Source organism: Monodon monoceros, unplaced genomic scaffold, assembly GCF_005190385.1.
Source record: "Monodon monoceros isolate NGI ecotype Baffin Bay Population unplaced genomic scaffold, NGI_Narwhal_1 Super_Scaffold_8, whole genome shotgun sequence".
NCBI classification, from domain to species: domain Eukaryota; kingdom Metazoa; phylum Chordata; class Mammalia; order Artiodactyla; family Monodontidae; genus Monodon; species Monodon monoceros.
Window position 1 is genome coordinate 59,119,087 of NW_021703785.1, and position 27,521 is coordinate 59,146,607.

Genomic DNA, 27,521 nt, shown 5'->3' on the forward strand with positions numbered 1-27,521 from the left:
TCCTCTCTCTCCTCATCACTATCTTTACTGACCTCCAGAGCACACCCGTGGTCACGGATGTCTCTGGCACCTGGTTCACAGACTTCCTTCCACCCCATGTCCCTTGGGACATCATTCTAGGTCCTTACTACTCAAAGTGTGGTTTGTGGACAAGCAGCATTAGTACCATCAGAGAGCTTGCTAGAAATGCTCATCTTGAGCCCTATCCCAAACAATGTATTAGAATCTGTAGTTTAACTAACCACTCCCCCGACGCCCGCCTGGCTTCACATACACCTTAAGGTTTGAGAAATGTTGTAGTATGTGACATCCATGTCTAAGGACATCACCTGCTAAGAACCTGGCCTCCCAATTCCTCAATTTCTCATCTCCAAGGAAATTTCCACCCACCCATTTGCTTCTCGAGTGAAACACAAATTCAGGGATGGAGGCATGTGTAACCCTCATCTTTGCAGTATTCCTACTATTGCTCTTGAACTCTGCCAGACTTTTCACTCCAGCAATTCCTCTACATTCTCCCTCATATTAATCAGATTCCTTCTAGATATCCACTTTCTTATCTAACTTATATCCCAAAATGTATCACTTTTTAACAGTGTCCTAAATTCTCTCATTCTATTGTCCTCCCATGACCCCTGCCAAGCAAAAATCCCAAATTTGATGATGCAGTCTATCTTCTTGCTGCAGACTCACATGTGGAATGATGAGCAGGCACTACTGGAGAAATATGACACAGCTCTACAGAGTGGTCACAGTCACCACCTGTACCTGGATCTTAGCACTGCCTAGCAGTCTTATTACAACCTTTTCTCCCTCTACCACAAAAAAAAATCATTCAAACCTTCTCCACTGTCTTAACATCTCTGACTTTCCCAGTGTCTCTTTCCTCTCAGCAGTACACATCACCTCCAACTTCACAGAGGAAAGCAAAAGCAGAAAGGTGAACTTCCTCGACTTCCCACCATTAAACTTGTGCCCACCACACCCATTCGGCTTTAATGGAAGAAGCATTCTTCATGTGGGCTCTGGACCATTCATTCCCTTTTGCCTTCTCAGTGATTTTGTGATTATACTCTGTCTCATCTTCATTTTCAGCTGTTCCCTCTCTATTGGCTCCATCACACCAGCATTTAAATATATTCAACTCTGTCATCTTAAAGACCTACAGAACTATTCCAATCCTCTCAAATGATTTGTTTAAGAAGTATCTGAGACCACCAACCACTCAATTCTCTTTCCATTTAGCTTCCATAACACTAAATTATTCCCTATTTTCTCCTCTTTCTTGGATTCTTCCTTTCTTCTCAATCTCCTTTTCTGAACCTTATTTCTCCTCTTAACTTTGGTACTTTCAAAGTTCTGCTCTAGGCTTTTTCTTCTGTTTCCCTTGGTTACTCCAATGGGGCTTAAGGCTGCCTCCCATACCTATCTCTCTAGCTCATAAGTTCCAAACTCAATGACCCATGTTCTAACTTAGGAAATCCACTTGGCTATCTAACAGACACTTCTAAACTAAACTCATTCAACCTCTCTTCTTCCACTCCACCCTTGACACACTGAAATACCCAGGGTCTCTCAATTCCTCCCTTGCCCTGTCTCCATCATCCAGCCAGTCATCACCAAGTCCTTTGCTGATATATCCAAGTATTTCTCCAATACAGGTTCTTCTCACAACCACACTCCCAGGTAACCATTAGCTCTTCCCTGTGTTTCCTAACTGGTTTCTGTGCAACTGTAACAATTATTTAACAACATCAAATACCCAGTCACTGTGCACAATCTCCAATTACCTTATATAGTTTCTGTTTGTGTAAAGTTTGATTTTCTTTGATTCAGAGTCCAAATCAGACCTGGACATTGCAATTAATTTACATGTCTTTTAACTATCTTTTAATCTATAAAAATCCTTCTGTACCTCTTTTTTTCTATGCATTTTTTTTTTCTGGAAAAATACACACACACACCAGATTCTTTGTCCCATAGAGTTTCCCACAATCTGGATTTTTCTAATTTTATCCCTGTTTTGTTATTTAACATGTTTCTCTGTCCCTTATATTTCCTAAAAATTGGTAGTTAGAAAGAGAGGCTTGGTCAGATTGATGTTCAGTATTTTTTTTTTGGTGGGGGGAGGGCAGGACTACCTCAAAAGTAGTACTGTGTAATTCCATCAGGAGGTATCATACTTGGTTGCTCTCCAGTTAAGATGTCATTAGCCATGAATGATCACTACCTATAATTAATGAATCCATTAATTAAGGGTTCCCTACATCAATTCTCATTCTTCCCTAATAATATTCCACACAGTAAAGTCAGCCTGGTCTTTATAAAATGCTAATCAGATCGATCACTACCTCTTTAAAACCTTTCAATGGATTCTCATTGTCCTTCGAATAAAGTCTAAAATCTTTATAATGGCTTCCAAGACCCTCTATGATCTAGACTCTGCATGTATATCTTTCAGTTCTCACTTTGCCTCATTCCCAACAACCCTTGCTATAACCAGCACTCTTTCAGTTCCCTTAATGCCCTGCTCTTTACTGTATGCCTCTGCACATACTCTTCTTAGACTACTGCTGAGGCATAGGCAAATGCATAGCTTTAGTTTACTAATTCCCATTCATCCTTCAAGTACTGGCATAAACAGAACTTCCTCAGTAAAGTGCCTTGACCCCACGGACTAAGTTAAATCCTCTTGCCAAATACTTCCACAACACACTTGACTTCCCTTTTGTAACATTCATCACGCTTCTAATGAAATGTTCAATGACTTTCTTTCCTCACTCATTATAAATAAAGGCAGAGATCACTAATGTCTTGTTCACTGCTATACCTCAGCGCCTAGCACTGTCTAAATTAGCATATCATTTAAGAATTAGTTGTTGAATTAAACTGAAATTGAAAACCATCGTTCTGTGGGTGTTGATAATGCCCCTTTAAAAACTGTTATTTTTAAATACTTAAGATTTGCAAATGATATTTCAAATCATGATAGCTATTAAGCATAATGAATATATGAAATGTTCAATAAATGTTCATTAAAAAGACATAAAAATGATTACATGCTAATTTAGAGTAAACAAATATCTTCTCTAGACACTCCTGGACCTTATCGATTTTTTCTGTATTACAAAAATCTTTCCCATGAAGAACCAAAGAGCAGCAAATAACATTTAAAGAAAAACTCTTACTTTTATGAAGAGGAAGGGGTTTAAGAAGATCTGGCTGTGCTTGAGTCATAGGTACAGGTGGTCCTTTTCCTCCAATATGATTGTTCACAACTGGATTCTGTTGTCTGCCTCTTAGTAGTGGAGACATACAGCGACGTCTCTTAGGGATGCCTTGCATATTTGGTTCTCCAGGTCGTTTATGTTTATTTTGAGGTCCAGCCACAAATTCATCTGCCTCATCTATCATCATACCCTATAACAAAAAAGAATATAATTTCCCTAGCTTTACATACAGTTTTTAATCGCACAACTAATTCCAATACCCAGTAAAATAACTATATTTTAACTGTTGACATTTATTAGGTATTCTACCAAGAAAATAGCTTCAGCTTTCTTTAGTTAAATTAAGAACTGCTCCTCTCCACAGTGCCTAGCGCAAATAAATTATATAATGGAACATTTCAAATTTACCTTTTTATCCAGCTTAAAGGGGTTGCCAAAGGTATGCAACCTTCGAGGCTGATCAGGATCAAGTTCTCTTAGGGGAGAAGGTACTTGCTTGAGGTATTCCTGGTAATTCCCCATTTGTGCTATAGGAACACTGTGCACTTGATCTTTTCAAACAGAATAGAGCAAAAACAAAAGTTAACCTCACTGAAACTACCTTCCAACTAGTTATCAAATAATGTCTTCTTATGTATGAATGCTGTCTGGTTTATTCTAGTCAATCTTTCCTTAACACATATTCTAAATTATTTTGTCACCATTATAAATATTGTGACATAAAATCTTGAGATTTTTTTAAAATAAAATTTTAAATACTTGATTTTATCTTCTAAACAAAGCAAAAATACTGCAGTTAATTTCAGTGTATAGAATAAGCATATATGTAACCTTTCTATGAAAAGGAAATGTCTCTTCTACTCTATTCCAAATAAGCAGAATTTAATTAAAGCAGAATTTACAGAAAAGAGATATCACATAGATGACCCTTTTTATATAAAACTATAGTTGAAATGCTTACACGAGAGTTGGCAAAGGGTTAAGTTCTCATCTGACTTGATTTGTAGTAGGTGCCATGGGTACAGTTGAAGGAAATACCAGAATATGATATATATTGGCCATCCAGAGTTAAACTAGTTAAACTACCAGATACTAGTAGATCACAAGAAAATGATTTGTTTGCGCATGTGCCTGTATATGTGAATGTATGAAGAAAGCTAAAAAGGAAACTAAGCTGCTAACAAAGGTCGTTACCTCTGGGGAATAGAATTTGGGGCAACAGTGATGGTAGGAAGAAGTGTAGAGAATCAGGGATGATTCACTTTTTACTTCATTCAATGAGAATGTACTACTACTGTTATAATTCTTTAAAAGTTACAATAACACTCTATTTATTTCCAATATAAAGAAATAAGTTTACTGAAGAAATACCAACATTAAAACCATGATCTAACCTTCATCCTGTCCCTTAAGAAATCTGCGGGTGCTCTTCAAAAGATTAGATCTCATTCTTGTTAAGTGATCCAAAAGATTCCGTCTTGGTATGTCATACGCATTTCTAAATGTCTGTGGCTTCAAATCCTGTTAAAAAAGATTTAAAGACAAGATTTATTTTCAAACATAGAATTAAGAGACTGAAATCTCTAGCCTGCAGCATAGCTTTGAAAATAAGATACACAAGTTAACTAACTAGCTTAAAAAAATAAAGAGATATGATGCAATCTTACTGTACTGTTTTAATAACCAAAAGATAAAAATTTGGTAGTGAGGCTCAACCAAATAATCTCAAACTCATATCTGTCCAAGATTTTATTACATATTCTGGCTAAGAGAAGTAAATAAAAGCTTTGACGTATAATTTACATACCATAAAACTACCCATTTTACATAAACAGTTTAATGAGTGTTCATAAATGTATAGTTGTGAAACCACCACTACGATCCAGTTTTAGAATATCTCCATCATCCCAGAAAGTTCCTTGTGCCCATTTGTAGTCAATCTCTATTCCTATCCCCAAGCAACCACTAATCTACTTTCCTTCTCTCTACATTCCATTTTATAAACGGAATCTTGCAATATGCAATCTTTTCTATCTGGCTTCTTTCACTGAGCATGTTTTTGAGATTCAACCATGTTGTTCGTGTATTGGTGTCTATTCCTTTTTACTGTCTTTTCCTTTTTACATGGATATACCATATCTCTATCCATTCACCAGTTGATGAACACCTGGACTATTTTCAGTTTGGGGCTGTTACTAATGCTGCTATGAACATCTGCATACAAAGCCTTTATATACACATATTTTCATTTATCTCGGTAGATACCTACAAGCAGAACTGCTGGTATATAGCAATATTTACCTTTCCTAAGAAACTGCAAACTATTTTCCATCAATAATGTATAAGAGTTCCAGTTGTTCTACAACCTTACCAACACTTCATATTTTTCAGTCTTAAATTTTAGCCATTCTAGTGGGCATAAAGTGGGATCTCATTATGGTTTTAATTTGCATTTCCACAGTGGCTAATAATATTGAACATCTTTTTATGTGCCTGTTCAAGTTTGTATATGAGCTGTCTGTTCAAATATTTAGTCTATTTTTTTTATTGGATGTTTGTCTTTTTATTATTGAGTTCTATGAGTTCTTTATATATTTTGAAACAAGTTCTTTATTCAATACACGCTTTTCTCCCAGGATATAGCTTGCCTGGGAGAAACATCAAAGTTCCTTCTGAAGACAAAAATTTCAATTTTAATGAAGTTCTATTTATCAAGTTTGTGTGTGTGTGTGCGCTTTGTGTGTTGTATTTTAGAAATCTTCATTGACCCATAATCCAACATCTTAAAGATTTCTTCCTGTTCTGTTGTAGAAGTTTATAGTTTCAGTTCTTACATGTATGACTACGATCACTTCAAGTAATGTGAGGTAAGGGTCAAGTTCATTATTTTGCATATGGATAGCCAATTGTTCCCACGCTATTTGTTGAAAAGACTGTCTCCTAACCCACTGAATTATTTTGGCACCTTTGTTAAAAATTAATTGACTCTACGTGTGAGGGCCTACTTCTGTTCTACTGATCTATATATTTTTCCTTATGCCAACAACACAACATGTTGATCGCTGTAGCTTTACAGTAACTTTTAAAATTAGATAGTGCAAATCTTCCAGCTTTATTCTTTTCCGAAATTGTTTTAGCTACTCTAGGACCTTTACACTTCCATATAAGTTTTAGAATCAGCCTGTTTCTACAAAAAAGACTACTGGGATGAAGATCTTTTTAATGAGTATTCACAAAGCACTTCAGGATCATGCTGTGTACCCAAGGTCAGCAGTATAAAAGTACCAAACGACAGTGAACTCTACCATTAGCTATGTAACTTTAGGCAATCTCTAAGCCTGTTTTCTCGTCCATAAAATGAACAGGATGGTTTGCTCTTTGCAGTCCATCCATTCATCCACTCACCATGTACAGTGCTTAACTCTAAAATCTAATGATTCAATAATAATATAATTGATCATTATTCTGTGGAGGTACAGAAGTTCGGACAAACTGAGTATCAGTTAACAGAAAATTTGCCATATTCAACAATATAACAGACTATAACTATATCAGTACTAAATTCACATAACCATTACCTTATTGAGCAAAGCAACTTGGAACCCAGTGTATTCTTTCATATTAAGGTCTAGCAGTCTGTGAGGAACATCCTCTGAAATTCCCTGGAGCAGCTGTTGAAAATCTTTCCTATAAGCCATTGATAAACCATGTGATCTGCTTCGGACTTTAATTCCAGTTTCCTGTACTACTTTTTTGCCTACAGAACCGATGACTCGATCAGATTCTATTTTCGCCTAAAGCAAAAAAAAAAAAGTTGTCTTGACATAATCTGAAGTGGTAAATTAAATGCTAAACGTTTTGGTCTTCCATAAATTAAGTATTTATTATATTTGAAAAGTACATAAGAAATTTAAAACTCTACTTAAGTAGAGAAGTTTATGTCAAGTCCTTGGTAAACTGAACATAGTTTAAACAATAATGTCTTATGATTTTAAATCATCACAATTCTTACGTTTTGCAGCAGGGTTCACAAACACAACTTCAATTTATTTTATTTATTAAATACCCACTACACCTAAACCATGAAATGTAAATGTACCCTAAATAAAAATATATATTTCCAATTCAGAGGTGAAATAAAATTAGAAAAAAAAAAATCTCATCAATATTTACTTAAAGACATTATTACTAGCACATAACTAAATGTTCATAGATATGGCAAACACTGATGGAGTTTTTCACTGGAAAGCAAGTAGCAATATTTTGACTCTTTCCAACCTACATTTCAATTAGCACTTGAAGTAGAGATGGCAGGAATACTGGAAAAATTGTGTTTTATACAATTTTAATAACTTGGCAGTCAAAGTGTACACTGCTTGACTACTATAGTATCTATTAATGTGATGTACGCCCAAAATGACTAAATTCAGTATTTTTACAAATATTTCAAAAGAAACTCCCATTTTGAAAGAAAAAGCTATAGGTTTAAAACATAAAGCAAAAGAAACTGACTTTTTCGTTTAAGAAAAACAACTTTCTAACATAAATTTCCCAAAAGAAAACAAGGAATGTTCACATACAGGAAGACTAGGACCACATTAATAAAGCCATTTTCACAAACTAGGAATTACTGCTTGAAACTATCATTTCAAAACATAGCATACCATTTACTTGAGACAGAATTATGTTAATATATGATATACATGGTTTTAAAATGTAATACATTAATATGATGGAATTCTATTAGAATCATCAAGAACTAACATCTGGCCTATTGACCACCTTAGCCAAAACCATTCAAAATACTTAATGGCTCTATTTCTTAACATTACCTGCTGACTCAATTTTTTGAGGTATGAAATGACACTGTAACTAAGTCCATATTCCATACTGTCTGCTATTAGGTTAGGTGCTCCCATCATTCTAACAGCTTTCTTCAAAGGCTATAGGGAAAAAGAAAATACCACTCAATCCTGAGCTTGTCAAAAACTTATAGCTATATGTATTGTCAATTTTGAAAATTTCACCTCCCAAAATGTCTCCTTTTCTTCAGTAAGAGTCACATAATCATATTTGTACTTCATTAAAATGTTTGTCAGTGGTATGAAAGGCAGTTTGAAATACTAAACAAGGATTAGAGGCTATAATAACACCCAGAGCAAGGAAGGGTGAAGTCCTGGACTTCGTAGCACCATTGGAGACACTAGGTTTGGAAGAAGAGGGCAGGAGACACATTGCAGAGGTTGATTTGATAGAACTTGGGTGGTAAGTAGAAAGAGGAGTCAAGGAAAATAGAAGATTTCTACCTTGGGTAACTGGAAGGGTTGTGGCTCAACCCCTTACTAGCTTTGTGACCCTGTACCAGGTAATATAACCCCTCTGTGCCTTAAGTTTCTCATTTGTAAAATGATAATAGTAGTATCTACCTCATAGGGTTGTCATGGGATTAAATGAATTAATACATGTAAATACATCTGGCACACAGTAAGCATTCAGTAGGTATTAATCATTACTACTATTATCATTAGCTGAGCTGAAAAAACAGAAACAAGCTCTGAAGGAAAAACGAGGAGGCAAAAATCATCTAATATTTACTATGGATGTGATACAGTGATTTTCAATTGTAAGGACTAATTGAGAGCCACTTTATGCAAGGAAAAATATTACTAGCAGGACTGTCTAGCCCATGTGAATGGGACAGAGTCATAAAAAGGATGATAACCACCCAATGACATATTAGAAAGTGTATAAAAGCACTGGTGTCAAACTGGAATCAAATCCCAGATCTGATATTTAACATTCATGTGGCTTTGGCTAAATCCTCCCAGTTGCTATGAAACATAGGAGTCAAACATATGCAAGTTCATACTCAAGTGTTTCTTCCTTTTCCCTCTCTTACATAGCAGGCTAGACACACACAACTTTTCTCTTACAACTATAACATATGATTTTCAAAGCTCAAGAAATTAGTGTTCTTATTAGGGACCATTTAGAAAGATTAGTTCCAGTCAAATACTGTAACATTCCTGCAGTAAAAGCAGAAGTAATGTTTTAAAGTGCTTTTAGTGTAGGCCTTTTTGATAAGAAGCTACTTTTCACAAAATAAATAAAGTAATATATTTAATAATATATGCATTATTGGTCCTATCTATTATGATACACTAGGTTTTAAGCAATATTTCTGGAGGTTTAGGGAATAATGCAACACAAACCTTTTTTTGTACCCTTAAAGGGAAATAATTATAAAACTGCAATTTAAAAAGCTAGTATAACAATTGAGGTTAAAAGCTTAAATTCTAAAGCCAGGCCTGCCTGGGATTGAATTCCTGACCCCCAAATATTAGCTATGTAGCCTTGGATGAATTATTTAATCTTTTAGTGCCTCAGTTTCCTCATCTGTGATATAAGAACAGTGGTTTCTGCCTCATAGGGTTACCATATAAATTAAATGAGGTTAATACATGTAAAGTGCTTAGGATAGAACAGGCCTGGGTAAGCATTATATATATATATTCTCATTATCATCACCATCACCATTATTCCGCAAATCACGGAAACATTTCTTTCCCATTACATTTATATGGGTCATTTGTACACTCAATTTTCATGACATTTATTCTATAACAGCAATAAATAAAAGTTTTAATACCTACAGTAAACTATAAGCATAATATAAAATTTTATAACAAGTTCTATTTTTAACAATAATATTCTTACCCCAAGATAGTAGGGAGGCATTGTCTTCAAATAACTTTCAAATGACTGTCTCCATTTCAATGTTGGTTTTGCCTTATGTACTTTAAACAAGTCATCTATAAATTTATAATGTGAACAAACTATCATCATTCATTGTTTTCACACATGAAAATCAAGTCAAATAAGTTTCATTTTTAAAGTCTGCTTTCTTATTTATATAAGAGAGAGGAACATCTGACCTATATTTTTAACAAAATTAAAGGTGGTAAAATTTTTGATTCTGGCATTTTTGAGTAGTAATACCACTTTAAAAATAAAAAGGTGCCAATTATGGTCTAAAATTAAATGTAATAATAAAGGTAGAATCAGAAAATACACAAGGAAAATCTAGATATGAAACAGATTTGAAGACAGAAACAAAGTATGCATGATGTTTTCTATAAAATATACCTCCTAATATTTTGTCTGTAATCTTTAAATCTGATGCAGTTCCATGAAGGGAAAGATGTCTTCTCCAACAGTACCCCTCAAAAAATTATAGCCAAATGGTCCCCAGAAACCAACTTTAGGCTTATCATATTATTTTAGAACAAATTCATCAATTAAAAATATTTGCCAAATGAAAATTAAAAGTATAGATAAATCCTTAGAAAATACTCAGATCTTATAAATATGATATGCTTCTACAAAATGTCTAATTATTTACCGAATACAAAGCCTGCATTACTAATTCTAACTATGTAAGAAATCTAATTGCAAAAAACTTAGAGAATACTTAATTTAGAAACTTAAAATATAATATCTTCAATAGTTTGCAGAATCAAAGGTAGTTTGACACTGACTTCCAATTTACCAGAAACATGCACGGGTTGCTATAACACAACCTTATACAGCTTCAGTATTTTAGAGTATTAAAAAAAAAAAATCTTCATTAATTTCCAGAAGACAAGAAGACTTAGAAACGGAGGGATGTTCCCAAAGTTTGTTTTTAGGAAAAATTTGTATGTATGCTAAGCCACAGAGAATGTGATGAGAATAACTTACCTAAAAGGGGAAGGAGGACTGGGTAATTGTAAGGCATCACAAATAAGTTGACACAGTTCAGTGCTGTACTGGCTTTCAAGTAACCAAAGGGATGGCCAAGTTCGCTATATTTTGCACTATTGCTTACATATACCTGTTAAAAAGGAGTAGTTAAAACTTCACATTTAATAACCTTTACAGAACGTTATATAAACCACGGATTCAATTTAACTTTTTAAGAAACATCAAATTAAATTTTTAGAGATTCTCATACTGAGTGAAGTAAGTCAGACAGAAAGACAAATATCATATGATATTGCTTATATGTAGAATCTAAAAAAGGCTACAAATGAACTTATCTACAAAACAGAAATAGAGTTACAGGTGTAAAAAATAAAACTTATGGTGTGGGGAGTGGGGAGGGATAAATTGGGAGACTGGGATTGACACATACACACTGCTATATATAAAACAGATAACTAATAAGGACCTGCTGTATAGCAAAGGGAACTCTACTCAGTACTCTGTAATGGCGTATATGGGAAAAGAATCTAAAAAAGAGTGGATAGGGCTTCCCTGGTGGCGCAGTGGTTGGGAGTCCACCTGCCAATGCAGGGGACACGGGTTCGAGCCCTGGTCGGGGAAGATCCCACATGCTGCGGAGCAACTGAGCCCATGCGCCACAGCTACTGAGCATGTGCTCTGGAGCCCGCGAGCCACAACTACTGAGCCCGTGTGCCACAACTACTGAAGCCCACACGCCTAGAGCCCGTGCTCCACAACAAGAGAAGCCACCGCAATGAGAAGCCCATGCACAGCAACAAAGAGTAGCCCCTACTAACTGCAACTAGAGAAAACCTGTGCGCAGCAACAAAGAAAAAAAAAGAGTGGATATATGTATATGTATAACTGATTCACTTTGCTGTACACCTGAAACTAACACAACATTGTAAATCAATTATACTCTCAATAAAAATTAAATAAATAAATAAAATTTTAAATTGCTACAGTCGTTCAGCTCACCTGCCAACAGGTTTGAGGAGATTTTCTTTCCAGGATAAATTGAGTCAGCGGTGAAGGTTCCAACTCATATTTGTCAAAAGGCAATTTGTCAATAACCATCGGTTCACAGTCTGTACAGGAAAACTTCACTACAGGATGAGATGTACGAGGTGGCTAGAGGGGAAAGTCTTATTATTACTCTTTCACAAAGTACCAGAAACAAACTCCTTTTTAGTATCCCTCACTACCAAAGTTTACTCAGTTTCTCAGTTTTGCTAGTGAGAATTTAATTTACTACCAAAAGCACCACTAAGCTGAAAGAAAATACTTAAAAATGTAATGCCTAAATTATATAATATTCACAAGAAAAAAAGACACTTCAAAATCTATACAGAATTAAAATTTTTGTTAAGTCTTAAAATCAAATTTATCAGAAAAATTAAATGCAAAATTTTGGAATTAAGTAAGTGCTCATTAATTTTTATATATAAGAAACAACTAATTTAATAGAAACCTTCCTAAGTCCTCAGTTGTAGCAATTTAACTACTTGGCTTCCAAATTGATGACACACACTGATCAGTACAAATTTTTGAATATACAATATATTAGGGCATATATACATTTATACTTGTAAATTATTAATTTATAGGTACATAATAAAATATATACCAAAATAATATTAAAGATAGAAAAGAGTAAACATACACAGAAGTTCTAATGCTTCCCTTCCCTATTCCAGCAGACTGTATTGGTTACCCCTGTGTTAAATACACCCTACTTTGGAGGCCCTGTTGTAGAGCCGCAAAAACCACAATACTTTAAAGGAAAAAAAAAAAAGCAAGTTACTCTATTTCCCCCTTAACAGTCTCCTTCCTAAAAATCTCACCAAGTGAAGACTGGTGAAGAAAATATGAGCTATGAAGAAATAATGTGGAATTTCATAGCTATAAAGGACTCCTTTTGGCCTCAGTTACTATCTACATACACTGGTGGCTCCCAAATCTACTGTATAGGGACCAGATTTCTCTCATTTCTCTTATGTATCCAACTACCTACTGTACATAACCTGAATTTTCTATAGGTCCCTCAAATTCATTATTATTCATTATTTCACCCCCAAACCACAAAACCTGTTCTAAAAAACCTAGATGTTAGCCTTAATATCGCCCTCTTATCCTCCATACTTAATTGTCACAAAGAATTAGATTAAATGATACCACAAATTCTAAGCCACTTAGCAGAACACATAAACATGGCAGATGCTCACTATTTTAGTTACTGCCCTCTGTCAATGCTAAATTCTCATCTCTAAAAATTTACCTTCTATTTCTTACCACTCTAATTCATGCCTTCATCATTTCTCAGACTAGATTAGTACAACTGTTCATTTTTAATTAGTCTCCCTAATTAGTCAGCCCCCTCCAATCAATCCCATGGCCATGAAAGATAAATATAATCATTTAATTTTCCTAACTCAAATTATTGGGTAAAAATAGCAGCCAACCACCTAAAAATAGGGCCAGATTCTTTTCTTTTAATATTGTTTTACAAAGAGCCTTGACAATACGGTCCCCATCTGCCTTTTAACCACCACACCATGTACACCCTGTGCTCCAGCCATACCAAAACGACTTGCAGTTGCCCAAACAGATCATTATCTTTCATGCCCCGGTGTTTCATATTATCACAAGCTGCTTTACTATTTTCCCCCTGGCATAATGCAAACAAACTAAGTTTTGAAGACTGAACTGGCAAGGCAAGTACCAACCTCTAAGAAACTTCTTCCCTCACAGTCTCACCATGTACCCCAAACACATACCAGGCAGTTAGGCACCACCTCCTCTGGGCTCTGCTCTGCCCCCTATGACAGTTAGCACACTGTACTCTATTATGTTTATATGACTGACCTTCCTATGGAATGGTAAGGTTCCAGAGGGGAAGTACTGTTTTGCTCCTGTGCCTAGCATGTACCTGACATACAGCATATTGAATGGGTCTGTGAAACTCATCTATTTTTTTGGATGACAATATTGAGATCCAAAAAGAAAAGGGGGGGCATTTATTATTTCATTTAATCCCCAAAATAATCCTATGAGATAGGAGTTACTATCTCTAACAGATGGGAAATTGAGCTTAGAGAATATAATTAACCAAAGATATATGGCTAATAACTGGTAGAGCCGTGATTCAAATTCAGAACCAGTCTCTAATAAATCACATTTAATTTCAGTATCAATACTTCTTATATGAAATACTATTATTTATAAAAATTTCATTTCCCCTCAAATATCCTTCAGTTACTAAATTTTGCCAGTTCTTTCTAATATTCTCTCTCTTTTTTTTTAATCATTCTCTCTTCCATCATCTTAATTAAAACTCTTATATTAAGTGAACCAAAGCAATAGCCCTCTAGGTAAATAGCTTACCTTCCAGTTCATGTAACAACCACCAGATTAATTTTCCTAAAGGAACACTCTGTTAAAAATGTCTTCAGTTCTATGAACGCTATTAAGGAAAGCTCAAATTCCTTAACCTTGCATGTAAAGTCATAAGCAATTTGGTTTATTTAATAGTACTCTCAATGTCCTACATACATATTATGACCCACCTATCCTCACAGTTACTTTCCATTCCTCTAAATTCACCTTGTTCTTTTTTACTTCCATACTTTTTTCTCACACAGTTTCCTCCTCCAACTGAAATCCTACCGACACTTCAAAATCCTCTATGGCATGTAACAATTTGTAATAGACCACTAGAGCAATATTAATAGATAATGCTTGTGATACTGGTTTTGGAATTCTTCCTATTAGGACTTAACAAGTACCATATGTACTTGTTATTTAACTACTGTAGGTGTTAAATAAATATAATAGACTGAATAACCAACAATATAATATTTCATATAAATATGATATGTTCCATAAGAATTTTGAAAGGGCTCTAGAGGAGAAAGTAGTATGACCAAAGAAATTGAGAGCTTCTCTAAAGCCAGACTAAAAAACTATGATGGTTCAATCCAAAAAAGAAAGACAATACCTCACTGAAATGTATAAAAACTTAATTTCATATACTACATTAAATCCCTAATGAATAAAGGAAATATCACTTTATAGACCTTGTATAGAATAAAAGTAAAAATTATCCTAAAGAGTTGATATTGGTTTAAAACATAAAAGGTTTCAAAAAGAGTTCAATTTAACTCATAAATGATAGCTGCATGAAACATTACTAAAGACTGCTTAATGATCTTTGAAATACAACTCTTATCTTCTAAAGGTAACATCAAAAGAACTACTGTCATATCCCATGGCGTCCTCAATTACTACAAAAAACACTAATCTGAAAAAAGGGTATTAACAAGATTTAATAGATATTTGTATAAATTTACCCTATTATTATAAGAACCATACAGTGAACACTGATAATTCACCAGGATCATTCAACAAGCCTCACTGTTTCTAAAAATAATTCCTATAAACAAGACCAGAAAATCTTTGCTACCTTAAACCTCCAGACTGAAAACACTGAATATAACTAAAACTATGCAAGTCAACATGAATTTCTAAGACTAAGTCCTAAAAGATTGCAGGCAAACCATCAGAATTATTTTCTAAGCCTTCATTTAAACTGTATATTATGTCCCAGAGACAAATCCTCATGTTACATTATATTTAGAATCCGAAGAGAAGCTCTTGTTATATCTATGCTTCTGTAACCAGATGCCAATAATAAAAGCATAAGCATAATGTTAGATTCTAAAGGAGACAGATGCCTCTTCTCTATTACTTCCTGATGAACAATACAGTACACTTAAGCAAGTAACAGCTCATCAGTGCACTTTGAGCGCTTGTCTAATTCCTATACAACAGCCACACCTTTAACTGACGGGAGCACTTAAAACTAGTAGGAAAAGCAGTTAATGGTTACTATTACAAAGTCACAGTCTCTCTGGTACTTACTAGTGTTGGAGAATTCTGATCTGGCCAAAAAGACTCTGGAACAGGCCAGTGACCTATAGGAACCCCAGTTTTAGGATTTGGTCTGACATATATGAGTTTGTGACAGCTATGCCAAGGCTGAGATCCCAAAGGCCTTGATACATCTGGCTGCCCATCTACGGCAAAGAAATCAAAGCAAAGTATGTATCATTAAAGGAGAAACATAAGCAGTTAAATTATATCTACTATTACTTAGTGAAAATGTCTTAATACTTGTTCAATTCTGGATTTTCCTATTTTTCTTAAATGGTAGAATACTATCATGACTAAGGCTTAACATTTAGATTATATCAGAATTCACTAGAGACTAACATCAGCAAATTCCAACTATGAGTTCAATAGGTGAAAGGAGGTCCCACAGCATCTTTTCCTTGTCCAATCAGATTATGTAAAACATACTTTATGGTAGATACTTGTTTAACGAATGACATGTTTTCCCCACTAGATGATAAGGGCAAACACTCAATTTCTTCACCATCATGCTTGGCTTAGTAAATACTAGGTAAGTATTGCTAAATGAATATTTCTTTAAAATCAATCTTTTTAACTAAAGCCTAATAACTAAAATGAAAAGTTAATATGCAAATCCAGATTTGAGGTGCCTACCTTTAATCTAAAACAATTCTAGAAAACGGTAACTCTCTTTAACAGTTCAGTAAACATTTACTTAGTGCCTAACTCTAAGCAAAGTCCTAAAATAATTTAAAAATAAATATATTCCATGTGTAACAATTCAATTTTTTTAAGTTTGTTTTTTTAAACCAGACACAGTATGCGATTTATATAATCTTACCATCTTCTGCTCCTTCCCTATAATCCCTTCTGAGGGTACCACTTTCTCATCTCTATGACCTTTCTCTTCTCCCAATTACCCACTCTAGTGGATCACCTCTGCCAGTGCCATTAATGACTTTCTAATTCTTGTCATAAGCTACATCATACAAGGCAGAAGGTCCAGATGTAAACTGTCCATTGGTTCTGGTAAAACTCCTTATACCCTCTGGCTAATATAAATAGTTCATGATCACAAAATATTAGAATAAAGCCAGGTGGGGCTCAGCTAGACTTTAAAGGATCAAGCTGAATGGCAAAGGCTGGTTTCTCATTTTGGGAACCACACCAACCATTTGGTTCTGATCAGTCTGATCTTTAGAAAAAATGTAGCTAAGGAATTAAATAAACACTTAGGGTTGAACACTCTTGTGAATTAAGGGACATGGAAGAAGCATATATACTGGAGAGAGTCAGCATTACAATACTAAAAAGGAAATATGCTAATCTGTAAATGTTTAAAAAGGGTTTTGGCGCTTATAAATTTTCAGGCTATGAACAACCAATATAAAACTGCGATGCTACCAAACCACTGTCATATTACCTTGACTTTCCTATTTAATCTTCCCTCTTTACCAACAGCTGTTTTGTCATCTTAATAATCTGGCCTTAACATTGACAAGGCCAAATCATAGTAATTTTTCAGTTCAAGTTGAATACTTGATAAAGCCAGTTTACAATGTCTATAAGAGAAGTACAATAATACCTTCTACAGGGGAAGGGTCTGGTCCTGCTTTCTCAAAGTTTATTACCACTCCACTTTGTACTTTCTGCACCAAGGACTCCAGACACTGATTAAGCATTCTTGGAGAACATACAGAGTATGAACGGCCTGAAATAAAAAGAATAAAGTTGCAAAAATTCCTACTTTTAACAAAAAAGAACCATAGTAGGGTTTTTGACAATACTGACTAACAAAAGTTCAATGATAAAGTCTGACCTTTTCATTATCTAATAGAAGAATAACAAAACAAAAATAGCTATTCTCAATCAATCAACAATTCCATTTTGTGAGAGTATGTAAATTTTTCTTTGTAATTAAAGGTATGTGGAAAATAGAAATCTTTGTGTGAACAAACCACAATGAAAAAAATCATTACATATATACACAATGTATTACATGAAATGAGATTTTAAAATATATATAAATTAAAAAAAACTATCTCCAACTGTTTTCCAGAACAATTTATCTTTATTACACATATACAACATCTGGCAACGAACCCCCAAAATCTTACTCCTGCTTAACAAAAGTATTATCACTAAAGATTAATGCTAAGGAACATAGATGATACTCAATAATTATTTAATTGATCTGCTGGTAGGTACTGCATATTTTAAGTGTTTGCACTTTAATATATAGATAGTAGCATGTGCTTCTCTGAATTTCATTTGGCTTACATACTTAGAAATTACCTATCTTAAGTGAATTTCCCTCTTGAATATTTTAACCTATGAAATTTTTAGTTCAGAAGCATTAAAATGCTAGTGATTAAGAAAAAATACCAGTGAAAAGACTTCTTAAACAGGGATTTTTCAATAAATACATCTAGACCTGTGCTGTCCCATATTGCAGCCACTGGCCACATATGGCTACTGAAAACTTGAAACACGGCTAGTCCAAATTGAGATATACAGTAACTATAACATACACACCTGAGTTTGTAGATGTAATATAAAGATAATGTAAAATCCCTGAATAATTTTTAATTACCAATATCACGTTGAAATATTTTGAATATATTGATTTAAATAAATATTATATAAATTAATTTTACCTGTTTCTTTTTAGTTTTTTGGTGGTTTTTTTTTTTTGGCTGCGCCACTCAGCTTGTGGGATCTTAGTTCCCCAACCAGGGACTGAACCAAGTCCCTCGGCAGTGAAAGTGCAGAGTCCTAACCACTGGATCGCCAGGGAATTCCCTATCAGTTTCTTTTTAATGTGACACTATAAAATTTATAATTATATATATAACTTATATTTCTATTATCTGTACTGATCTAGACTAGTGCTGAAAACCATGACAACTAAAAATCTTTAATCAAACATCTTACAATGTTATTTGCAATAAGCTCAATACGAAAAAGTCCTATTCCTTAAGAAATTCAACCAATTATTACCAAACACGTTATATTATTGTATTTGACATATCAAATTACTCATATCAATTTACACTCAACATGTGATTTGCTAAAGGCTACTCAGAAAAGAGAACATTAGGCAGTAGAGTGATTCAAATCCTCAGAGTCAGCTTAGAATAACAAGCATCATATAACAAATGGCTTACCCTGAATACAACAATAAGAGCCATACTTATAAAAATACCCACCAATTACTGAGTGTCTATGTACCTGGCACTATTCTAATCACTATATTAATTTATCCAATCCTAGCAACAATTTTATTGGTTAGTTTCTCCATTTTACAAATGAGAAAACTAAAGCATGGAGAGATTAACTAATTTATTCAAGTTAGTATAGTAGTGCAGCCAAGATTCAAACCCTTACAAGGTATTAGACACTTTCATCTGGATATACCTTCTTCCCTGAAAACCATGATGTTACTTTAAAACAGAAAGCCTATATGGAACCACACTTATTTGAAAGAATTGGCAAATTAAAATTTTTTTAGTCAATTTAAACATGTACATAAAACAATACATAAAAAGGCTGACCGTCTTAACACAGGAAGTATTTAGAAGATTATATAAAGGTTCAATATCTTATTTCATGATATTTAAGCATATTCCCAAGATGTTAATAAAAAACAGAAGTTCTTAAGTATAAAATTGTGGCAATCCTCTCTACTCCCCTAACCTGTGTCATCAACTAACTGATTAGGAAAATATAAGAGGTTATGATCTTAGTATGAAATAAAATTACTAACAAAGACATTTTATGAAAATTGGAGAAAAAATAAACTTGAGTCACTTAGAAAATAACAAAAATCCATTAATTCTTTTGAAAGTTAAAGGAAATTTTGCCATCTTTACAAAGTGAACCTATAACCTATGTCATGTTTCTCTTATTCTTTATGTCAAAACTCACCTCTTGGAATGTTTAACACCTTGTATTGAAGGATAAAGTTTCTGGGATCACTAATAATATTTGTGAGAAAAGCACATACTTTCAAGTCAAGAAGCTGGCTCACTTGTGGTTAGAGGATCCCCCCCAGAAAATCTAAACATAGTGAGTCTGAAGGCAGTAAAGTGAAACAAAGGAAGAAAAAAAACTTTCCCCCAGAGTATACTAGATTAGCATTTTAGTAAAATGGATAAGAGACAAAAGGAACATTTCTAAGTTGGGCAACAGTCCTTATACAGGCTAAGAAAGTTAAATTTATTTAATCTAGAAAAGCCTTACAATTTTTATAAAAAGCTTTTTATCCTCAATACGTCCACCAACATGTCTATTAGGCATTTTTAAAATTTGATGTCATACCTGCGCCTCTCCCAAACCTGCTTCTCCTCTGAGTAACCATCTCAGTACTACTTGGCATAGCCATTCACCTCCACTTGTTCAGGCCAACTGAATCATCTAGGAATCAGCCTTGATTCCTTCTTCCCTCACTGCCCTCAGTATCTCCTTTCCATCAGACCACCTCTCACCCACCACCTCCAAACCTAACACTTTAGATCAAAGTACTATCATCTCTTCTAGTCTCCCTGCTTCCATTCTCACCACTTTACAGTATATTCTCATCCAACAGCTGAAGTGATCTTTCAGAAACAGAAATCAGATGTCACCTCCTATAAAAAGCCCTCCAATGACTTCTCATCACACTTGGAAAATAAAAAATATTCATTATGGCCTAAAAGGCTATTCAATACTTGGCCCTTGCCTACCCCTCTAAACAAACCTGTTACTCTCTACTTCTCCCTACAAAAGCTCCAGCCATATCAGCCTTGCTGTTGCTCCCAAAAACATGGGGCATGTTCCTTCTCTTATTATTTCCTCTACCTAGATCTTTGTATGGCTTACTCCATTATTCAGATTTCTGTTCAAATGCTAACTAGACTTACTGTGGTGACCATTTCACAATGTATACAAATATCAAATCATTAGGTTGTACACCTGGAACTAAAATATCTAAAAAAGAGAGAGGGTTGATGAACATGCTGTAACAATAATTTTAGAGGGATTAATATTTTTAAGGTACAACCAGGGCTGATTTAATCCCTATTCAAACAACTGACTTTAACATCAAGGTTAGAGATATGCAAATGTAATTTATAAATAACTGTTGTTTTATTTACTTCTTTAGACAAAGAGTATAACAATCTCCAAGGACATGCAATATTTTAAATTGATTCAAACTGGGGTAAGCATATCCTTTAGGTTGATGATTAAAAAAAAAAGTCACCTCCTCAAAAGACTTCCCAGGAATACTCATTCTCTGCCTCATTACGTTCTGCACCCTCACCCTATTTTTTTTTCTCGATAGTAAGGAGAACTCTCTGAAATATTATTTATTCATTTTACATGATTTTATCTGTCACACAGTCCAAAAATGTAAGCTTTCTGTCTATCGTTCCTGCTGTAATCCCAGGATCAAAAACAGTTATTTGGCATAGAGTATTCATTAATTACTTGATAATAAAAGAAAAATGCTTACAATGACAATTATATAATTTTTAAAGTATACATTAAAAATATAACAAAATATTAATTATTTTGGCAACACAGGCAAATTTCTTTCCAATTTTTCCTTAATGAACATGAATTGTTCTATAATGGAAAAAATAAATGTACACACACTACTCTTATCATCAAGTTTAAAAATGCACAGAATTGTTAGCAGTGATTACATATTTGGATAGTACAACACCAGTGGATGTTAGCTTTTCTGTTATTTCTACTTTTCTGGTGTTTTATCCTCAAAACTTTTTTTAGTCAACATTCTTTGAAAATAAAGAAGAAAACATACTATTCACATAATATGGAAAGGTGAGTGACATTTGACCAGCTTCCCATTGTTGCTAGCAGGAGCATGAAGAAAGGTAAATAAACCACTACATCAGAAGAGATTCAGGATGTATATTGGGGAAAGCTCCCTAATTGCTTGACCAACTAAGTTTTCTGGGTCACTGAAAGATATTGCCAACAGTGATTGTGGAATCTTCTTCTAACTTATCTTCTTCTTCTTCTTCTTTTTTTTTTTTAACATCTTTATTGGAGTATAATTGCTTTACAATGGTGTGTTAGTTTCTGCTTTACAACAAAGTGAATCAGTTATACATATACATATGCTCCCATATCCCCTCCCTCTTGCGTCTCCCTCCCTCCCACCCTCCCTATCCCACCCCTCTAGGTGGTCACAAAGCACGGAGCTGATCTCCCTGTGCTATGCGGCTGCTTCCCACTAGCTATCTATTTTACGTTTGGTAGTGTATATATGTCTATGCCACTCTCTCTAACTTATCTTCTTCACATACCTATCTATATGGGATACGCTTTTTGTCTGTGAAATTTGCAGATCTCCAAAATCCACAGAATTTTAGAAGAAAGGCACCTAAAATATAAATTAGACTTTATATTTTCCTTTAACTTACATAGCTGGCTATGACAGAATCTCAATAGAGCACTGACAGTGTATGGAGACTATGTCACAGCCCCTGACACTGATGAAATAGTGATATGCCCAGCCTGGACATTTTAGTATCAAATTCCCTAAGCAAGAACTAAAAGGCACCATGAAAGCAAGAATACCATGCCTGTCATATTCACTATGGAAGTCCTAAAGCATGGAACAGTGCTTGGTACACAGCAGGCACTCAATATATATCCATATGAATTTAACCCACCTGTTAACCAATTCCACATTATAAAAGTTCTGAGTCTCTTACATATTCTGTTTCAAGAATTTCATTAATGTTCACTGAGCACAGTGACCACCTGGACTAGCTGGCTAAGAGTTCACTACCTGTTTCCGCTAACCTATCTAGCTTCCTCTTTGCCTCTGGGGAAAACTGTACTTAACCAGGCATTAATCATTACATGGATAATGAGATGATTCTCAAAACATTTTTTCAGAGAAAAAAGTTCTACGGCATTTGTAAATCATTAGCAATCTTTGTAGATAAGAATGTAAGTTTAACAACTTCAAATACCAGCATTTTCTATATGGTTAGAAAAAAAATATCATGCATTATCAGACCCAATAGTATTCACATCCTATTCAAATCGAATCAAAGACCTTCATCAATGTAGTTTTAAAACCATCTATGTCTACTAACTTCTAATATTAATTTGTTGAACAAAAACAAACATGGAGATTTTGAAATGCACACTTTAAAACATTCAGATAAACTCTGCTTAAGTCACTAAATTACTGCCAGCAAAGAACTTACCGCCTGTCACTTCACACATTGGTGTGATTGCAGAGTCATCTAAAGGCACACCTGTCAACTGCTCTGATTCTACTGACATCGTGCCAGGCAACCGCAACACTAATGCAAAGAGTCTCTGATCCCAACGAAAAGGTTCCTTGGTCAATTCGCTTCCAGGCAAAGGAGAATTAAGAGGTAAATGGAGCTGAAAGTAAGGGGAAATAAAAAAACAATAAGATTTCCAACACTATTTCTCCCAAAAAGGCTACATTAACGACACATATTAAAACTACATCATGAGTCATGAGTCTCCTATCATTTAAAAAAACCAAGCTCAAAAAACAAAAGCTTATATATATATATATATATATATATATAAAATAGCATATAAGATATTATTACTTCAATTTTCTTAAGCTTTGCTCAAAGAAGACCTCAATTGAAAAAAATCTATTTCTGTAATGCTTTTCAGATTTCAACATAACTCACCACCAGGTGCTGGATTGCTTCTAAATAAATCATTTCATTTAATCATTATATCAACCCTATGATAAATATCTTAGGGTTCCTATTTTCTAGATTAAAAAAAAAAAATGGGCCTCAGAGACAATAAATGATTTGGCCTCCCAGGTCCAAGTCACTATTTTTTCTTTTTCTTTTTTTTTTAAATTAATTAATTTATGTATTTATTTATTTATTTTTGGCTGCTTTGGGTCTTCATTGCTGCGTGCGGGCTTTCTCTAGTTGTGTCAAGTGGAGGCTACTCTTTGTTGCGGTGCACCGTCTTCTCATTGCAGTGGCTTCTCCTATTGTGGAGCACAGGCTCTAGAAGCGCAGGCTTCAGTAGTCGTGGCTCACAGGCTCTAGAGTGCAGGCTTAGTAGTTGGGACGTACGGGCTTAGTTGCTCCGTGGCATCCCAAACCAGGGATCGAACCCGTGTCCCCTGCACTGGCAGGCGGATTCTCAACCACTGTCCCACCAGGGAAGTCCCGCAAGTCAGTATTTTTTTCTACCACATCACAGTAGCCTCAAACACCTCCACAGTTAATGATTTAAATATGCTTCATTTCATACGAAACATATCTTCCCAAAGCATTTGCTTAAAAGTAAATTTTATCACTCTAGTTACATATTAAATATATTAAAGGTAATGATTCTTACTACTTTTGAGTAAAGGTAAAGGGTTTGGGGGTTTCTTCCATGTGTTTTTTAATCTATGCCTCTCCCCATGCCTCTAGGACCTGCTCAATCAGAAACCAAGATTCTTAAGAATTTTTAAACACTTTAAAGTGATTCTAATGGGTACCTCTGAACCAACAGTCACAAGGTACCAACAGATCCACACATCAGTCTTAGCGTAAGTAAATGGGGACAACCAGACAATATGGGCCTCATGATGTGAAGTACATAACATTGAAAAAAGGAAGGAAAGAAAAAGGGAAGGAAAGGTTGAATCTGAATATAACCAAGCCTTCAGTTCTAACCACCAGTTTACAGGGACAACTGACGATACAGGATCAAGTTATCCACCACCATAGGGAGCAATCAGTCAAATCCAGAATGTTACAGGACAGATGACCTGGTTTCTCCAATGAATCAATGGCACGAAAAAGCAAAGAGTGGGAGTGGGGAGGGCTGGTGGAACTGTTAGAGAATAAGAGACAAAACAATCAAGAGCAAAGATTTTTAAGACAATCAGGAAAATTTGAAATACATGTTACTGGTATTATTAATAATATTTAAGTGTGATGATATAGTGCTTAGGAAAACAGAAGTCTTTATCACTTATAAAATTTTTAAAAAAAGAAATGAAACCCGGGATCAGCATACTCAGGGATTGATTTATACAAATACTGGAGTTTTCTTTAAAATACAGAACACATTTCAAAATTATCACTCCGCTGTATACCTGAAACTAACACAACACTGTAAATCAACTATACTCCAATAAAAATTTTTTTAATAAATAAAATAAAATTATCACTTCCAAATTAATTGCCAGTTTATACTACTTTTGTCAAAAACAAGACATAATTGTATTGCTTACAGCCTTTCAATTTCTCACCTTGAAGATTTCTGAACTTGATAAATTAGGGATTGAAGTCATTCTACACTGACTTAAGAACTCAAGTTTCTTCAATGACTTACATCAAACCATTAAAAAAAAAAATCAGATTCAATTCTAAGAAGAGAATTCCTAGCAAAGCTCTGCTAAAGTGGCACCTCTCTCCAAAAGACTCATGTCAAGACAATCTGCTGCAAGATTCCTACATCAGGATCAGCCAAGATTTCGTGCCCATGGCCAAGAGTCATGAGCTTTTCTCCTGGCACTGATCCTATTTTTAAGGCAGAAGTCAGAGGCAGTAATAAGGAAGGACTCTTAAATTAAGAAATCTGGGCCAGGGTGTTCCCTGAGGAAGGTTTTCTAACCTCAAAGGTTCTGTGACACTTGCAAAACAGCTTGGGAACTCCAAGACCTTGCTGCTATCACCACACCCTGCCAGAAGATAAATATCGAAGCACCAATGGCACTGGAGGAAGATTTCAACTGTTAATGCAGTAGCTCTGGAAAATAATGGATACGTGGACCTGTCTCAAGAATCCAGTGGATAACAGCACTGCAGAGACCTCATGTATAAATAAATAGTGGACAGACCCCAAATCACGTACACATACACACACAACAACAGACCCCAAATCACGTACACATACACACACAACTTATCAAGTAATGCTCACACACACACACACACACACACATACACACACAGCCCAATCAGATAATGATGAGCATTATCTTTTTATTGGCCGCACAATGCTAGATCTAGAATGTACTTCAAGTAAAACAAATAAGCCAAGGGTCACAAGCATATTTTACACAGAGCAATATCAATTTTATAAACTTGTCAAATTTTTATTCATTTTTCTATTTCTTATTATTTACGCCTTCCATATCACTACCACCCTCCCTCATCACCAAAGAGGCAGGAAAAACTCCTCTATAGCTGAAATGTGCCGTAAAATAGGAAGGAGTGAGGGCAAGCAAACAGGGACAGGAAAAAGATAAAAAACCTTAGTGAAAAAATGTTCTCAGGAGGGTTGGATTACTCCAAACCTAAAGTCTACAGTTGAAATTCTAGCAATGTCTTATAATCACCAAGGGAGGTCTTTCTGGATATGTGGACTTTGAAAATCAAGGCAAATAGCACATAAATCAAGTAGAAAAACATAAAATTAACCACCAGAAAAACGTGCAATAAATATGAATAGATAATTCCCAAAGTTAAAAATGGGCAACAAAAAAAAATAATGCCCGAGGAAACTCATATAGCCTATGAATAGGTAGAAAGACGCTCAAATGCACTAATCATCAGATAATACAAATTAAAGGCAAGATGCAAAATGGTACATAGAGCAGAGCCTCTGTATGCACTATTCAACAATCAGTGTAGTTTTATATGTGAATAACATACACATATAGGAAAAGTAAAAAAACATGAACTGGAAGGCTACACACCAAATTCATGATCGTTGCTGCTTGGATGGGGAAGAGGGAGGGAAATAACACTGCGTAAGGGAAGAAAAGAAACGGCACTTAACTATCTGCAGTGCTCTCTTCCATTCACTTAATTTTTAAAAATCCTCAACAAAAAAAAGTCAAAATGAGCAAATATGGCAGAAATTTTTGTATCACTTACTCTCATCCAGAATATGAGAATATATTAATATGCAAAAACACAGTAAACTATCCATTCAAGCAGTTATCTATATCTCTTTTATAACAGTGTTATCATTTTATAAGAAAATTAAACACAAGAAAACCTCATACACGTCTCAACTCAATAAAAGGTAGATTAGATATAATCACTAGCCCCAAAGCTCAGACATTTATAAGGACATTAACACAGAGTTCTGCTTATACTTAAGTGGCTATTAAAATATACCGTAAGACAGTAGAATATTTCTTGAAAATTATGTTTGCTTTCTCTCGTTTTTTATGCCCCTACAATATTAGGCATTTAGGATTTGGAGGACTTAAAGATGCATGATAAAATATGGTCCCACTACTACCAAGATTTCTGAGGACAGGGATCATGTTCCTAAAGGAACTGGTTTTAGAGATGTGTTTAAGGAGAAGCTGACAAACAGAAAGAAGAAGATAGAAAATCACAGTACTGGCTATCAAGATATTTATTAGGATTTTTATTTCTGAACACTTGACAGGAAAATAGTTTTATAAAAGCCGTTTTCTGAGACTTAATTGCGGGAAACTTTAGTAAGAGAGTCCTCAAATTTAAATGTCTGATGAGGCAAAAAAAAACTGTCATTAGCAACAATAGTTACAGTAGTAACTATTATTTGGCAGACACTGTTCTAAACCATATATGTGTGTGTGTGTGTGTGTAT

The 27,521-nt window shown here is 34.6% G+C and overlaps 1 protein-coding gene across 5 annotated transcripts in view; it reads right to left on the bottom strand.

Moving 5' to 3' along the window:
- Positions 1–27,521, bottom strand: part of INTS6 (integrator complex subunit 6) — a 111,525-nt gene that overhangs the window by 28,577 nt on the left and 55,427 nt on the right. For all 5 annotated transcript variants that reach the window (XR_003791687.1, XR_003791686.1, XM_029209872.1 and 2 more), the window contains 11 exons: positions 23,135–23,318; positions 17,491–17,616; positions 15,915–16,069; positions 11,973–12,125; positions 10,971–11,103; positions 9,948–10,042; positions 8,063–8,173; positions 6,809–7,024; positions 4,625–4,751; positions 3,639–3,781; positions 3,189–3,420 (listed from right to left, as the gene is read on the bottom strand). Coding sequence is in view for 3 of the 5 variants with exons in the window: in XM_029209872.1 (XP_029065705.1) it covers positions 3,189–3,420; positions 3,639–3,781; positions 4,625–4,751; positions 6,809–7,024; positions 8,063–8,173; positions 9,948–10,042; positions 10,971–11,103; positions 11,973–12,125; positions 15,915–16,069; positions 17,491–17,616; positions 23,135–23,318 (1,675 nt within the window). In the remaining 2 variants the exon portion in view is untranslated. The remainder of the gene's footprint in view (positions 1–3,188; positions 3,421–3,638; positions 3,782–4,624; positions 4,752–6,808; positions 7,025–8,062; positions 8,174–9,947; positions 10,043–10,970; positions 11,104–11,972; positions 12,126–15,914; positions 16,070–17,490; positions 17,617–23,134; positions 23,319–27,521) is intronic.